The sequence below is a fragment of the Drosophila arizonae genome, chromosome 2 (assembly GCF_054131065.1).
Source record: "Drosophila arizonae isolate 15081-1271.41 chromosome 2, UAZ_ARI_1.0, whole genome shotgun sequence".
NCBI lineage: Eukaryota > Metazoa > Arthropoda > Insecta > Diptera > Drosophilidae > Drosophila > Drosophila arizonae.
In genome coordinates, this window is record NC_142922.1 from 12,273,662 (window position 1) to 12,290,814 (window position 17,153).

General features: G+C 40.1%; 1 protein-coding gene across 1 annotated transcript in view; it reads right to left on the bottom strand.

The window, feature by feature from the left end:
* Positions 1–8,910: 8,910 nt before the first annotated feature.
* Positions 8,911–17,153, bottom strand: part of LOC108608951 (cytotoxic granule associated RNA binding protein TIA1) — a 103,088-nt gene continuing 94,845 nt past the window's right edge. The window contains exons 5-9 of the mRNA XM_018000600.2: positions 11,281–11,383; positions 11,021–11,213; positions 9,407–9,754; positions 9,153–9,321; positions 8,911–9,093 (exon numbers count right to left, since the gene is read on the bottom strand). Coding sequence (XP_017856089.1) covers positions 9,052–9,093; positions 9,153–9,321; positions 9,407–9,754; positions 11,021–11,213; positions 11,281–11,383 — 855 coding nt within the window. The 3' untranslated portion in view covers positions 8,911–9,051. The remainder of the gene's footprint in view (positions 9,094–9,152; positions 9,322–9,406; positions 9,755–11,020; positions 11,214–11,280; positions 11,384–17,153) is intronic.

Below are 17,153 nucleotides of genomic sequence, written 5' to 3' on the forward strand. Positions count from 1 at the left end.
ATTTCAACAAAACCATTATACCCTGATTTCCCATTTTCAATGGGTTCAGGGTATAAAGATGCTTTCTGGCAAATTCCACTAGAGCCGAAGTCACGCGATAAAACCGCATTTAGCGTACCTGGTAGGCCATTGTATCAATACACTGTTATGCCTTTTGGGCTTTGTAATGCTCCACAGACAATGTCGAAGTTGATGGATAGAATAATACCCACTAATCTGCGTCGTGAAGTTTTTATCTATTTAGATGACTTGTTGGTAGTTTCAGATACTTTCGAACGGCATCTAAATGTCCTAAAAGAGTTGGCAAATCACATAAAAACAGCAGGTTTGACCATCAATATTGAGAAAAGTAATTTCTGTCTCAAAGAGGTAAAATATTTAGGTCATGTGATTGGCAATGGCACAGTTAGCACAGACCCAGATAAAATTGTATCTATTACAGAATTCCCAGTCCCGAGGTCAGTCAAACAAGTTAGAAGGTTTTTAGGTATGACGGGATGGTATAATAAATTTATTCAGAACTATGCCTCCATTGCATCCCCTATAACAGACACGCTGAAACATAAACAAAAATTTGTATGGGGTGAATCAGCTCAAAAAGCGTTCGAAGAACTCAAGGAGAAGCTTAGTACGGCTCCAGTTTTGCATAGTCCAAATTTTGACAGACCATTCTCTATACACTGCGATGCCAGCCATACAGGTGTTGGTGCTGTGTTAGTCCAGGTAACAGAGAATAATGAAGAGGTACCGGTGGCTTTTATGTCTCGTAAACTTAACCGTTGTCAAAGGAATTATTCCGTAACGGAAAAAGAATGTCTGGCAGCTATTTTAGCGATAAAAAAATTTAGAGCTTATGTTGAAGGACAAGAATTTTCTGTAGTCACAGATCATGCTTCTCTAAAATGGCTCATGTCTCAAACTGACTTGAGTTCTCGGTTAGCAAGGTGGGCTTTAAAACTTCAGGGTTATGATTTTAAAATAGTCCATAGAAAAGGCAGTCAAAACATTGTACCAGATGCTTTATCACGGGTGTACACAGAAGATGTGTCTGCAATCTCAGCCGATTGTCTAGTGGATCTCGACTCAGTTCATTTTAAGACATCTGATTATCTAGAACTTAAAGCCAAAATATTAGCCAATCCATCTAGATCACCAGATGTGAAGGTAGTTGACGATTATATATATCGGAGAGCTGATCACGCGTCGGGTGAGAAAGTAGCCGATGATCTGTGTTGGAAACTTTGGGTTCCCCAATCGCTGGTTCCAGAAGTCCTTAAGAAGGCCCACGAGCCTCCACTAGCTTCTCACCCAGGCATAAACAAGATGCTAGATAAGCTGCGCCGCTATCTTTATTGGCCGAAAATGGTAGTAGATGTAAAAAAATTCGTTAATAATTGCGAAAGTTGCAAGTGCAACAAGCACCCAAATTACACACTACGTCCACCCTTAGGAAAATCGGGTTCAACGCAACGCGTGTTCCAAAAACTTTATATTGACTTTCTAGGTCCATATCCGCGAAGTCGCACCGGGAATATAGGAGTCTTTGTTGTTTTAGACCATATGTCGAAATTTCCTTTTTTGAAACCCGTCAAAAATTTGACTGCCGACGCCATCACAGACTATTTAGAACAGGAGTTGTTTCATTGCTTCGGAGTTCCTGAAACTATAGTCTCTGACAACGGTGTACAGTTCAAGTCTCAGTTGTTCAACGCATTGTTACAAAAGTATGGAGTTAATCATACATATACGGCCGTTTATTCCCCACAAGCAAATGCTTCGGAGCGAGTCAACCGATCGGTGATAGCAGCAATAAAGTCATATATTGCACCTGACCAAAAAGATTGGGACGCTCATCTAAGCTCCATCTGTTGCGCTCTGCGTTCAGACGTGCATTCGGCTATCGGCACAAGCCCTTATCGAATAGCCTTTGGCCAAAATATGGTGACCAATGCATCCACGTACAAACTGCTACGTAATTTAAACTTCTTAGAAGATCGCGCTATTCAATTTAATCGTGACGATTCATTTGATCTTATACGCGACAGGGCAAAGGATTGCATGCAACAACAACGTAATCGAAACGAGAAGATCTATAATATGCGTTGTCGTGACGTTTCGTTTGTGGTAGGTCAGGAAGTTTACAGGCGTAATTTTCAACAGAGTAATTTTGTACGGGGCTTCAATGCGAAACTAGCTCCGAACTTCGTAAAGGCAAGAATTAAGAAAAAACTTGGCAATAGTTATTATGAAATTGAAGATTTGCAGGGTCGCTTGATTGGTAAATACCATGCAAAAGACCTAAAACAATAATCGCAGAGTCCAGCGCGAATCACCCTATAGTGTGATTTTGGTAGGGGGGTCTTGTAGTGGCGCTGGAATAGAGAAAAAAAGGAAGCAGCCTAAAAGTAGGCAATCCGCTGAGCTTGGAGTGGCTTAGAAAATTTGATCACGCGATCACGGATGTGGCAATCCCAAATCTGGATCAATAACAGGAGAAATTGTCACTCTCACCTAGGCCATAAAAAACTGTTCCCAAGCGATGACTTGCCGCTTCATGGGATCGGCCATATTTTCCTCTTTCTTTTTCCGATCCCAACCACCGACTGAAAAGGTTGTTGCTAAATCACGCTGTGAATAGTGAAAAGGGACTTTGAAACTTAAAGAAAAAAAAGTTTTTTTAAATTCAAGTGCTATTTCTTTTGTGCAAGTGCCAAACTATTCGGTAAGAAGAAAGTAGTGGCATTTCCAAAGGGCAGAACATATGCCTAAAATAATCTCGCACAAACCTCTTTGCAGGTTTGGCACCCAGCAAAAAAATTTTTAATTTTTTTTGCCAAAGTGCAATTGCGGCGCACAACTAAATCTTTGCATCGGCGCACAACCACATATAAGCTGTGCTGCAGAATACCGCATCATACATATATCTCCGCACCTGCACCTGTTGCACAATAATCATTGCCTTTTTTATTTAAGAAGTCCCACTTTTGGCGAATATTGATGTACTAATTTGTATTATAGGCACCGAGTTCATTTTTTTTCCTTTTTTTTATTTCACCATGAATATAATATAATAGTTAAATAGTAGAATAATTTAAAATTAACATTAGTCAATAAGCTTAACCTCCTCCCGATGAACATTTCCCATTCGTATTTTATGCATTATATTTTTTTGCAGTTGCATATAAATTTTTTTTTGTTAGCACAGCCTGTCGCCCAACCGAAATGGAAGCGCTTTCATCGCGGGACAGCACAGTAAGTGGAGCTGCATTATAAATTTAACAAATTCAATATTTATTTTTTGTTCGTATCCGTCAGCGTTTTTTTTTACACCCGCTGCATTAAAAAAGAAAGAACATAATGCATAAATTTTAACCTCTCTATCCCTTCTACCTCATTTCGATCAGCTGAGAGAAAAAGCTCCCCGAAAGCTTTCTTTTTGATCTGTTTATAATCTCGCATTCTCTATGCCCATAGCCACTATTTACCAATGTACGATTATTTTGTAAATAATATATCCAATGAAGGTTAATTAAGTCTAATTATTTTGGGGCCATGCGGCGCGTCTCTGTAGGTTTTTAGCTCTCCAAGCTGGGTATGGGGTCGCTGTTAATATATGCAGGTAGCCAGCGACCAAGGTAGGGTGGGCACGGTCGGTCGCCTTAAATATCAAAGGCCGACGTTCGCTGAGCAAGCACATATTTGCTTGCGAAGCGAGACCCAGCTTGGACGGGTATGTTTGTGTGTGTATAAATCTGTTCTATCTCTCTCTCTCTCTCTCTCTCTCTCTCTCTTCTTTCCTCTCTTCGAAGTAAGTGGCCGAAGACAATCGTTCGCACGCGATTTTTATTAATAAATATATTTTGGCAGCGCTAGGAGTCGCAGTTCCCCTCCTCTTACCCCTTCCCTTCTCCCGATGACCCATTGGCCGGATCCAGCGCGTGCACTGCTCCAAGCCTCCTACTCCACCATCAGCGCTTTATAATGTAACTCGTTACACTACACTGAGCTTGGCTCGTGCAAATGGTCGTATGAGTAATGAATGAGTTTAATGGCTGCAATACTGAATAGTCGTTGCTTAATTTTGGGCTATTAGCTGTACTTTTTGCTGGCTGTACCAGCGCTGCCAAAGCGGCACAAGCGGCATAATAGGTTCAATGACAAAAGCGACTGCGGCGATCCCAAAGTGCAAAATGCAGTAAAATATTGAAATTATACAGTTTCCCGTTGTGCAATGATGCGTAATGGCAGTCAAGTTTTTGCCGCTGACATCGAGTGACGCTACAAGCGAGTTGAAAGGTGCACTCAAACACACACACACACACACACATGCATGTAGACGTGTATGCGCAGTGAGATTTTGATTTTACGTGACCAGCATGTGGCAGTTGCATTTGGCGTTCTTGCTGCCATAGCAGCTGCAGCGGTGGCAAACCGAGTCAAGTGGAAACGCGACATGTGCAAATGCAGACAGACACATTCAGTTGTATTTATGAAATGTATATGTATATATACATACCAACTGATAGCTCTCACTCTTAAAGTGCTTACCAGATTTTTCCTGTGCCAGATGAATCCATTTGAAATTAAGCAAATTCAAATAGCCAAATTGCAGCGTGCAACTAGGCCTATCTCGAACGTTCTTTTGAATTAGTATATAAATTGATAAAAGTTTAGCTGTGCTCAAATTAATCGAAAACTAATACTGTTTCAGTGTACAAGAATAAAAATTATTATTCATTACAGCATTTAAAAAATGATATATATAATTTCTATAATTTATATTATATTAATATATACATAAAAAATATCTAGGTAATTTATAATAATTATATTATTATTATATATAATTTCTATAATTTTATTTATTTTTTTGTTATTATTATATTTGATTTTCTGAAATTTATTCTTTTTTATCAAAAATTTAAATTCGATTGTTTCGAAACCATCTGCAAATTTCCCAATATTGCATAAATTTATGTTCAGTTGCAAGTATATTCCATATGTAGAAGACAGAAGACTTTGATTTTATTAAATAACAAATAATAATAAATTAGCAATAGAAGACTTTGCTTATAATTTCTGGAATAAAGAAACTATTTTCAATTTCTACCCACTAACACTAACCACCAAAATTGATTTTTTTTTTTTTTACAAATATATTTGTAATTAATCACTTGATGTCCTCAATTATATACACATATCCGCTGAAGCATGCATAGCTATAGGTATGCATGCTTAAAGGGTATCGCTCAGTCTTGCACTCGGTTAAAGTCCTTTCTCAGTTATTCTTTGTCGTTCTCATACACGCTTCAATCAACGCTCCATAATAGACGTTAAGGATTTACTCACCTCTGCCCACCTTAATTGGTATTCCATAAATGCAAAAAAAAAAAATGCAATCATTTTTTATTTATTTATTTATTTATTTCTGCTTTTATTTTTTGATTAACATTTCCATTTTATTTGATTATTTTCCTGCTTTTCCGCATTTCACTATGCATATTTTAACTGGTTCGCCTCCACACCTTACGTGCAATTGTGTGTCTGTGTGTGTGCATGTGTCTGTGAGTGCATGTGTGTGGTTTTGCTGTGTGCGTGTGTGAGTGAGAGCTATCCAGGGGGGAGCTATGTTCGATTTGATTGGATTGGATAGGCTTTGAAAGGCTCTTAACATAATTATACCATTCTGCTTTCACGCTGTTCATAATTATTCGTCTGTTTTACGCTCTTTCTATTTGACCTGCTGCTAATTCCAATGCAATTACATGTATGTCTGTGTGTGTGGGTGCCTGCGTGGGTGTGAGTGTGTGTGTGTGTGGCTCTTGTCATTTTCAACATATTTCTGTTGTTTTATGCAGCTTTGTTTAATCTCTGGCATTTTGTTGTTTTATACATTTAAATTTATATTTTTATTTATTTCTGTATGGATGAGTGTTCATGTGTGCTATTTGCTTTCGCAAGCACAAACACACATACATTGATAGACATTCTTTAATCATATGCATTGTTTTTTGTTTTGTTTTTTACCATTTATATATATATATTTATATGTACATACACAACATTGAATCATTTATTGTTTTAAATTTTGTTTTTGCCCTTTTATGTATATGCATTTCGCTTAAACCATATATGTGTATATATGTATATGTGTACATAATTAAATATAATTATGCTAAATACATAGCCATATCTCATATTATAGGTAATAGTATTATAAAGATGTTTGCTCCACACTCATTCTATTTCATTCTGTTTTCTTTTTTTTTTCTTTTTTGCTTTTAACTTCTTGTATTGTATTCTTATAATTTTGCTTTAGCCCTTTATGTTCAGACACTTATCAACACACAAATGCTTAAAGGTATATTCAATTGTTTTTCTTTGCTTTCTGCCAAGATGTCTTCTTCTTAAATATTTGCGCTCTTCCATTTTCCTCTATTATAGTGTATTCATTTGTGTGTTTATTTAAAAGTATGCATAGCTTTTTTCTTTGGTAAGCAGACAGTTTTGTTGTTTACTCAAATAACATTTAGTATATATGTATAGATAAATATATACATATGTATATATATGTATATGCATACGTATACATATTTATATATTTATATAAGTATATATAGATTTTTGTTTGTTTGTTTGTTTTTGTATATATATATATAATATGTAAAGTTAAAGTTTGCAAACAACGCTGCACAGTTTTTGCCATTGGCTCTCAAAAAACACGGTTTGCCAAGTTTTAAAAAATAAATCAGTTTACTTTGTCAATAGCATCGTTTACTCTCATCGCATTTAATCACAACTTAGAGAAATTAGACGCACTTCCTGTTGGGCTCTCCACAGTTCCCCAATCCTCCAAAGTGAGCTAATTTTAATTTTAATATATAATATATATATATGTTTTTTTTCTGTTTTTTTTTCGTTTTTGCATTCTTGTAAAAAATAGTTTACAATTTTGATGATTTTCGATTTTGTGGTTCGCCTTAGCCTTTGTTTTTTTTTGTTTGTTTGTTGTTTTGTAAATACCATAGATAATTGTGTTTCGTTAACATTTAACATATAGTATATATTTAATATATAGTTACAATTACAATCTTAACTAAACATTGACTAAACTTTGAAATTTGCTTTACTACACGTCGCAGCTGACGTCACAAGGTTCGCGCTGTCCATATATATATATATATGTATATATAATTTACTTTTTAATTTTAATTTCATCTTCATCTTCTTTTGGTTTTTTGTTCTACTTGTTTTCATGCTCTTTTACTTTCTCTAAATAATTCACTATCCTCTGCCTCAGTTGACTCGACTTTTACTTACTTAATAATTGTATTTTGTTCACATTTACATTACACAAATACATGAAGAGATTTCTATATAAGTTACACCTCGATTAATTACGTCCACATATCAAGTGCTGCACTCCTAAGTAGTTGTGGATTCTCATGGGTACATCTAGATGTATTTTATGTTAATAATTTTTATATTCTTCTTAGAGTTTCCTTTTGGTTTGTGTTGCTTTATCACTATGTTTTACCTATGTGCACATTTTCTAATTTTGCCTTTTGACTCGTGTTTACATTTAGCTATTTCGAAGGTATTTCTGTGTTTTCATTTGAAGTTGTTTTTATATATTTTTTGTTTATTTTTTATTTTTATATCTATATAGTTTTTGACGATCATATTAAAATTGTAAGTTTTAGTTTACGATTTCATTTTGTTTTGGTTCTTTTGCTCAATGGTTAAACTTAACAAACTTTTGGAGTTAACTTATTCAAGTAAGTGGGACCGAACTCATTCGCCGCATCTGTTAAACCGGATCTTAAATTAGGCACATCTAATAAATTAGTTAGTTAAGTACTCGTGTCGAGTATCTAATGCTTCAAGGTGGTGTCTTCTCAGCTCAATGACAACACGTCCGAAGATAGTAGCGAATCAGCTTAAATAGTTTGGATCTCAGTCAATAGAAAGATTTAGCTCGAAATCTTCTTCCTCTGGTTACAAACACCAACTATGCGGGTGGAATCGAAAGGTTTATGTGAATTCTTTGCCCTATCAACATACAGAAAACCTTTGACCTTAGCATCAACTCTATTCAAACTCCGACTTCTGCTGCTATATATGTATGTCTACCATATATGTGTGTAGCTACGACTATAACTAGAGCTGCCTTAGCGCCCCACGACTGCGAGCATGTAGACACAAAATAACACACACACATATATATATGTATATCAGTTAAATAATTTTTTGTTTCTTGATTGAATTAGTTGTACATTTAATGTTTATTTAGCTATTGCACATTTGGCTTTATTGCTGTTGCTGTTGCTGTTGTTGTTGCTGTTGCTCTTTAAACTTAAACTACGTTTGCCTTCATTTTGCAGCTGATGGCATTTATTTCTATTTTCTGTTTTTCGTTTCTATATTTATACTAGATTTATTTAATATGCTTTGCTTGAATTCTGAATATCTGATGTGATAATCCTCGATCGGTTTCCCTTCTGTTTGCTATTCAAACGTGTCCTCTTTAATGTACTGGCTACTGGTTCACTTTTCGCTATGCTAATTTCGCTAATATGTCGACGCGGGTAATGAAATAAAACTTGCCGTTGCTCATTCACTCGAATCTTAATCTTTGTACAGTTCGGGCATGCCATAGACTGGATTCACTTGGCTCGCAGGTGGTTGTTGCTGCTGAAGCTGTAGCTGCTGCTCGCTGCTGGGCATCTGCTGGGCCACCCACTGTGGCTGCGCGTAGTGCAACTGTGGTGCGTACTGGGTCGTCGGTTGTTGTTGGTGGAATTGCTGCTGCTGCTGCTGTGGCTGCAATTCGTAGGTCTGTTGCTGGTGGTGGAGTGGTTGCACATGGTGGTGCTGTGGTTGCTGTTGTAGCTGGAAACGCGGCTCCTTCACATAATCGCCGCACGGTGGCTGCTCCTGTTGTTGCTGCTGCTGCTGCTGGTGCAGCTGCTGCTGTTGTTGCTGCTGCTGGTGCTGCTGGTGCTGCTGCTGCTGCTGCTGTGTGGGATACATGGCCACCGCTCATGGCAGCTACACTAGCAAACTGGGTGCCAGCCACTCGTCCTCTGCCAGCTGAAAGTGCCACAAGCTAAGTATCGAGCATACGCCGTAATGCTGGCCTGCTAACTTACCTGCGGACTGACCTGAAACTGTTGCATGGGATAGGCAACAACACCAGCCGCCTGGGGCAGAGCCCCGCCCACGCTCTGCGTGATCTGTGGCGCTGCAGCGGCCGCTGCGCTGGTCAGCTGCGCCTGCGGCGGCACACTCTGCCAAGTGCCCGGCAGCTGAACGCCCATGCTATTTTGGGGGTTGAGATGTGAGAGTAGCGTTATACCTTTGCCTCGGCTTGCTTCTTCATATTCAATTAACAAGATTCGCTTACCCCATGTAGCTGGCCTGCTGATAGCCCGCGAATTGACCGTAGGTGAAGCCCTGCATGCCCTGCAGGAACTGGCCCGGCTGCAGGGCGCTGGCCGGTGCTGCAGTGGGATATGTGGGTGCCGGTGGATACCAATAGCCGGCCACTTGCTGCCCATAGGCGGCAGCTGCTGCGGCTGCGGCGGCCGCCGAGCCGAACGGAAAGCCTTGCGCCAGCGCCTGGCCGGCGATTGCGGACATGTGATTCGGATCGCCGCTCTCCTTGCCCCACGCGCACTTCACCGGCTGCTGGTTGATCTCCGTATTATTGACGGCCACGATGGCGTGTGTGGCGGCTTCTTTTGTCGAGAATCTGAGGGCGCAATTTAGTGTGCGTGAGTGTGTGGGTGTGGTTGTGGTAGCAGAGTGTAAAGTTAGAGTAAGCTAATTTTCTAGGGGGAGCTGGCAGCAGATTGACCTGCTTAAATTTCCATTTAACCTGCTGCAGCAGCAGCAGCAGCAGCAGCAGCAACTTCGACAACAAGTTGTGTTTGTCAGAACAAAGCGTAAAAGTGGTACAAGCGTCTGTGGAATTGTTCTTGTGCTTGTTGTACTCGTAGTGGCTGCTAGTTGAGAGTCGATTCTGTTCTTGTTGTTGCTGTTGTTGTTGCTGCTGCTGCTGCTGCGGCTGCTGTTGTTGTGGCTGAGTTTGAGTATAACTGGTGCAACTGCGCAAGCAGCGGCTACGGCAGAGACCACTTGTAGTCCCCAAGCTCATTATGTTACAAAGCGCCAAACAATGCCAATGCGGCTCATTCGCTCTCTTTTTCCCCCTGCCGCCGCGCCACATTGCCGGCTGTTCTACATGACCCGTTAGCCCTCTCTCTCTCTCTCTCTCTCTCTCTCCCCCCTTTACATACCACAGAAATGAGTTTTGGACAGAGCACAAAAGGCGCACATGAACCTGGCCAGCAGCAGCAGTAGCAGTGCATTGCCCCGCCCCCTTTGGCTGCTGGGCTTTTCGGGGCGCCCTTAAGCCCCAGCACTCGCCTGGTGGCCCAATGGTGCGCCATTAAAACCCTATCAGCATTCGCGGCGGCAGCTGCGATCTGCCCGCAGCTCAGATGCATTCCCTCGACTCGTGTTCCTCGATTTTGACTACTTTGTGGGCGGATGGGTGGGGAGTGGGCTACATGCTATTTTTTTTTAAAGAATATTTTCCACCTTTTTTTTCTTCTTTTGCATGGGCATCGAAGTTGCTGCTGTTATTGCGTTTCATTGTTTAGCTGGCTCAAAATTGAGCTGATTGTTGTTGTTGTTGCTGTTGCTGTTGTTAATGCTGCTGCTGAGTGCAAAGTGTAGTTGATTTATTAACGGGGCTGTAGCGCACCGCCGTGCATTCAATTGCAACGACAACGACAGTAGAAAAAGAGAGGGACAGAGAGAGAGAGAGAGAGGGAGACCGGGGCAGGGGACTAGTTGCCGAAAACGAAATCAAAATGGCGCTAAACAATGAGTGAATGTGGCACAGGCGTCCGCTGCTCGCCATTGTTGCTCCCCAACCAACAAACTCTGCGCCTCTTTAGACAAAGACATTGCGAACATTGCGTATACGCAATGGGTGACTGGGTCTACTTACCGCACAAATGCGTAGCCTTTGTCCTTGAACACGCGTATCTCCTGGATGGTGCCGTACGGCGAGAATGTCTTCTGCAATATCTCCTCGTTTAGGAAGCCAGAGAGGGCGCCGTTGATGCCGCCACAATACACGGTGCAGTTGGTGGGGCTGCTCTGGTTGTATACCTCGTCAAAGGTCAAAGGCTTCACGTTGACTGCGAGTAGGTAAATCACACATACATACAAGAATATTATTTTGGGAATGTGTCTGTGTGCACTTACTGTCTGCCTTGGTGGCCGGCGGTTTTCGTGTTGCCCAATTTGTGCGTATGGAACGCGAGCCTAGCCACTGGCCGTTCATGGCATTGATGGCGGTTTCCGCTTCCTGCAAAGTGCCAAATTAAATGGAAAGCAATTAGCTAAAAGCTGAGCGCTATTTGCCACAGTTTGTCTAGCCGCTTAAGCCGCTTACAGCCAGAGCTGCCGGCCAGAGCAGCCAGCAGCAGCCAGCAGCAGGCTCCAAGTAAAAACATCAACAAACAGCTCAGAAAGTGTTGAAGAAAAAACAATTGCGTTCGTCGAAAAGTTGCTCCTTGTTGCCAGCGACATTGTTGCTTGGCCACCGTTCGACTCAGGCTTCCTCTCGCTAATCCAGCCACCAGCCACCCCAGCCTTCCCCCCGTTGGCCTTCGGCGGGCGCCGCATGCACAAATTATAATTTCAATTTGGCGAAAAAGGTATTTCGTGCGTATCAAACGTGATTCATATGAAAATGATTGCAGCCAGCTGCAACTCTTGCATGCAGCTGCTTAACTGTGTGTGTGTGTGTGTGTTAGTTGGGCGTTACAGAGCAATTTTCGTTGCCGCATACTGAAAGACCAAGTCGCAATCGAGCTACATTGCCATTATGAAGTTTGTTGGCATTTGGCGGTGCACGTTTCGTGCCGTGCGGCGGTGGTGCAACACGGACTGTGTAACCAGGCACCGGCCGCCGATGGTTCTCTTAAGCTTTTTCTACTTTTAACTTTCCAGGTACGTGCCATGCTCGAAATCAGGCACAAAAAGATATTGAAAGTGTCGCCCGACGCTATGCTCTGTAAAAGCAAATTTGAAGGAAATCTTTAATGAGCTTTTATCTGAGAAAGATCTGAGAATCGAATCGAAATTATATTGAACTAAAAAAATATATTTATACAACATTTTAAAATATGGAAATTAATGGACAATATATCAAAATCTCACACTCTATTTGATATCTAAAGAGAGCTCAGTAAAAGAATAGGAAAAATTAAATATATTGAGCACATTGAACTGAATGAAAAGGAGACCTGACATATAAATTCATTATAAATTGCAATTAATTAAAAAAAAAAAAATATATTTATAACTGAAGAAGGAATAGATTATGGAATGGAAAGTAAAGCACTGGAAAACATAGAAAAATAAAAGATTTTACAATATATACTTAATAAAATAATTGTTACAGAGCAGTTTTTCAATCATATTCTATTCTCTATCTGAGAGAGTAGATGAGTTAAAATTTAATTTAAATTATATATTTATATATAATAAGCTTATAGCTTCACTGAAAGTTCATTGAATAGTATTTTCGTCTGTCTAAGGTATATTTGCTTTATTTCTTTGATTTATTTGCTTTATAAAAAGTGAGTTAATCAGATTAGTATATATTTAAAGGCGAGATAGCTTAGCATTTCATTGCAATATATGTATATGTATTCAAGAGTATTTCCTAGTCTATCCATGTGCCTCGACTCTTTGGTAATTTTTTGCTTTAATTTAACCACTTGAACAGAAGTCAACAATTGAGTGGCTGCCCCCAGCGATAAACCAAGCAACTGTCGCGCAACTTTGTCCATAATTTAAACTGAGTGAGTGTATGTGTGTGACTGTGTGTGTGTGTGTGTGTGTGCGTGTGCTTGCCTCGGTTAAGTCACGCAGTTTGCGTGCGTGCGCATTTTTATGCATTGCCAGTTGCATTTTTCATATTTGCATAAACTATAAATTTTACATTTTTTAACCGATACGCATCGTTGATTGCGACACTGCAGCAGCAACAGCCAGGACAGCCAGGACATCCAGTACGGTCAGGACAACAATCAGGACAGCACCGGCCCAGCAGGGCTGGCAAACAATGCGACGGCCCGCTGCACCGTCTCCGACCCCGTTCAACCGAAGCTATTTAAATATTTTACATTTATTTATCAGCCGTGGCACTGAGGCGACTGCAACTTTAAACAGCCACATGCAATATTTAATTTACTGCCAGCAACCAGTTGTTGTTGTCGTTGTTGCTGTTGTTGTCGTTGTTGTGGCTCCCCATTTGGCATGGCTTCATTTGACAGGCGGTCTTCAAGTGCAGTCGCTGTAACAAATGCAGTTTGCAGCTTTTTGCTGTTGTTTCTGCTTCTGTTTCTGTTTCTGTTGCTGATTCCTTTTCCGATTTCGATTCTGTTTCAGTTGCTGCTTCATTTTCTGTTTCTTTGGCTTTGCCAATTGCAATTGCAATTCCATGTGTCAACGGAAATTGTCTTAACAAACGGTCAGCTTAGCTGCTGGCTCGAACTTTGGCAGCAGCCAGCTGATGGCCACGGCTAATGCAATGCCACCGACAGAGTGAACTTTGGCCAAAACTTGCCTCTGCTGCTGGGCAACTTGTTGTTGTTGTTGTTGCTGTTGTTTGAACAGCCTGGCAAAAAGTTTATCAATCATTTTGGTGGTAAATTGCTCAGAAAACATTTGGTGAACATGAACTGCAAGGCGTGAACTGAAGTGCATCTTCTCGAGACTTGTTTAAGACTCAGGCAGCAAATTTGCTGCCATGATATTTATGAGTCAGCCATGAGCGTAAATACGCTTTTAACTGCTCCATTGCCTGTCATAAGTTTGCATTTACGGTGCACAGTGCGAGGACCTTTAAATAATTTGCCAATTCATCTGGTGTGCAAGTGTTGGTTGAGTGCCGCAACCTGACACCCGATTGCCTGGCCTCAACTTGCCAAAACTATTTATGAAACTTCCATTTAGAGTACAAACATACACACACACACACACTCAGAGAGAGAGAGAGAGAGAGCTCGAAAAAAGCATGAACAAGAGCAAAACCGCTTCAAAAAATGTGTAAAACTAATTGCAAAGTTTCCGGACAAAAACATGGGGAAAATAACAAACGGAATGAACAGAATATTTTGGTTCTATCAAGACAATTGCTTTTCGGATCATTGGCATTGCCACTGCCATTGGAGTTTTAGGCAATCTTTGTGGTATGGCTGAGATGTCGAGATGTGGCATTGCCATTGCTGTAGCATCCGTTCTGGGTAGACAAAATTAATTAATTGTGTATGGAAAATTTGCAGCTAATAGCGAAGAAAACTTCAGACATGTTTGCCTGCTTGCGGTTGCGACAACTAGCACAGCCAGAGCCAGAAACAATAACTGGAATGCAGACATTTGAATTGAACATACGACTAGGAGATACCCTGTATAATGTGTGATAAACATAGCTCTAAGAAATTGGAATGACCAACTAGATATATTTCTCTATAGGCATATATTTTACCTATAACAAATTAATGTATTTCAATTGAGTGAATTGAGGCAGCTGTAATTTGATTAAATTTTATTCAAGATCTCGCCCTGTTGGCTGGCTACTCGAGTGGGAAACAGAACGTGTGCTAAGCTTCAGGAATTGCACGAATGCTGAAATTCGGTTGCTGGGGAAACAAGTTTATTTAAGAGAGACGACAACTTCCGCTTAAGGAGAAGATAATTAATTTCCACGAAAGATGGCGGCAAAAGTTTCTGGCTCGCTGGACGGCCAAATTTAAAGAAAATTTTCTGTAAATTCAATTTGATGTTCAACTTGTTGTAAGTCATTTTGTTGGAACTTTTGCCGTGCGCCTTTGTAAATATTGATTACTTGATAAGCGTTGAGAATCCTTTAATGCCCCCGCATGGCCTTAAAAAGGGAAATGAAAGTGCCAAGCGGCCAGGATGGCTTCCTGGCAATAGTATTGAGATATGGTAGGGGCAGAGTCGGTGCGTTGGTATAAGTCAGAAAAAGTTTTTGTTGCTGTGCAGCTCGAGAAACAGAAGCAAAAAGGCGAAATACCTTCATTAAGCGAATGAAGAAAGCAAAGTAAGTTGAAGAATTTTTAAGTGGTTTAAAAGGGTTTTGTCATACTTTTCATCTGGATACCACCAACATCCTAGGCCGGGGTGGATGCCCAGCCCCCTTTCTAACTGCCGCAAATGGGTGGGCTGACGTTTTGTGTACGCAACGCAAGTCGGCAGCAAGACATTTTAAATGTTTATTAAAACAATAAGGAAATGGTTTGTGCCCAGCTCGAGCAACAAAAAAAGAAACAACAACAAAAAAGGCTAAACAGGAAAAGGAAAAAAAACTGTAGCGAGCGAAAAGGTGAAAAAAGGCAAAGTCAAACATACAAAAGGGGGATTATCCTCACACAAATACTCTCGAAGAAAATGAGAATGTGCTGCCTTTTTTTCCACTTGCTGCCGTTTTGTCTTTCAAATAAGGTAAGCAGACGCCGAGGCATTTAGTGCTGGTCAACCCGCCCATTCAGCTCTCCGGCCGCACATCATCAGGCTAAAAGGATTCGCAAGTCGGGTTTCTAAGCCAGTTTTGTGATGTTCTTCGGTCAGATTCATTAACGTGGCTATTTAGATAAGCGCCCGACCTGCCAAAGCAGCCGCAGCGTCTTTAAGGCCGCCCATCACATCCAGTTCGGATCTTTAAAGTCGCAACGTCAGAAGCCACAACGTCTCCAGCAATCACCAAGCAGCAACGGCCAGTTCGTCTGGCAAACTCATGATTTCTGGCCATCTCTGATGATTTCTTGATATTTATAGAATAACTCAAGTGGCAAATCGTTTACACACTTGAAACGCTGTCCCATTTGTCGCATTCTAAAGCATCAAACATATATCGATGTGTAGCCCCACAGCGAGCGGGGCCAGCTCACCCTCACCCGCCCAATCGATGGCTAAAAAACTGTTTTCATTTCGTTTTGACCAAAAACGTTTTCGATTTTTGACCATCGTCTGGTCGGTCACACATCACAACATTTTCAATGGAGTGGGTGTGGGCGAGGGCATGGGCGTGGGCGTAGACGTGGACGTCGGCCTGAAAATCAGTATTTTACGCAAGAGCGCATTTTTGTCAAGACATAATTCCATGGGATTTATTTGTGTATGCCATTTTTTTTCCTTTACATTTTTTCTTCTTTTTTTCTGTTTGGATTCTCTTTTTTTTTTTTCATTTCGATTCTGTTTCTGCTTCCCACACCCCTCTCAATTGTTTTTTATAGTCCCTGCCCCCCAGAGCCGGCTCTCTGTCCATGTGTTCAGCGTGTCCAGTGGGTCAGCTTATGCGTGTGTTGGCAGTTTTGGACCTAAAATCACTAGTTTCTGAATTATTATGGAAAGCACAAAATGAATGTTCAGGCCATTTATATTTATAACCGAGTTTTGTCCGCTTCACCGAATTTATTACACAAAACTTTTGTCCGCTATTTTGTATTTCCAATGAAATTAGCTTGAACTCGAAGCGAGCTTCAAAGAGCAATTTTAAAATACTTGACTTTGTTTGGCTTTTCAAATCACTAAAAAATGTAAAAAATAAATTACAAAGTCAAAATAGCTAAAATAAATACAAATTATGTTTTGTTTAATTTTTAATGAATTCTACTTTATATTCTAAAATATTTGTGTATGCTTTTTTTTAATTCTATTTTTATTTTTATTTATTTATTTTTTATTCTCAAGTCTAACAATGTATACTAGTAATATAGTTATATATCGTATATGGAAATGATTTTGATGCATTTTACATATATATTTACCTTCTCTTACGCTTCATCTATATTTCTTCTATTCTTTATATGTCGAGTAATAAACTGTCAAACCTCGTTCTTTGCATGAATCTAACAAGTTCAATAAAATCTCTGACATATGCATATGCTCTAAGGAATTTGGTGTTTTAGCTTTCCCTCAGTTCACATTGTTTTTTTTTTCAAATTTAAAAAAGCTTTAAGACGTTTCCACAGTCGTGATTTTAAAAGATTTTTCATTGACAAATACTTTTCTAATTTGAAAAATATGAAGAGCTCATGAAG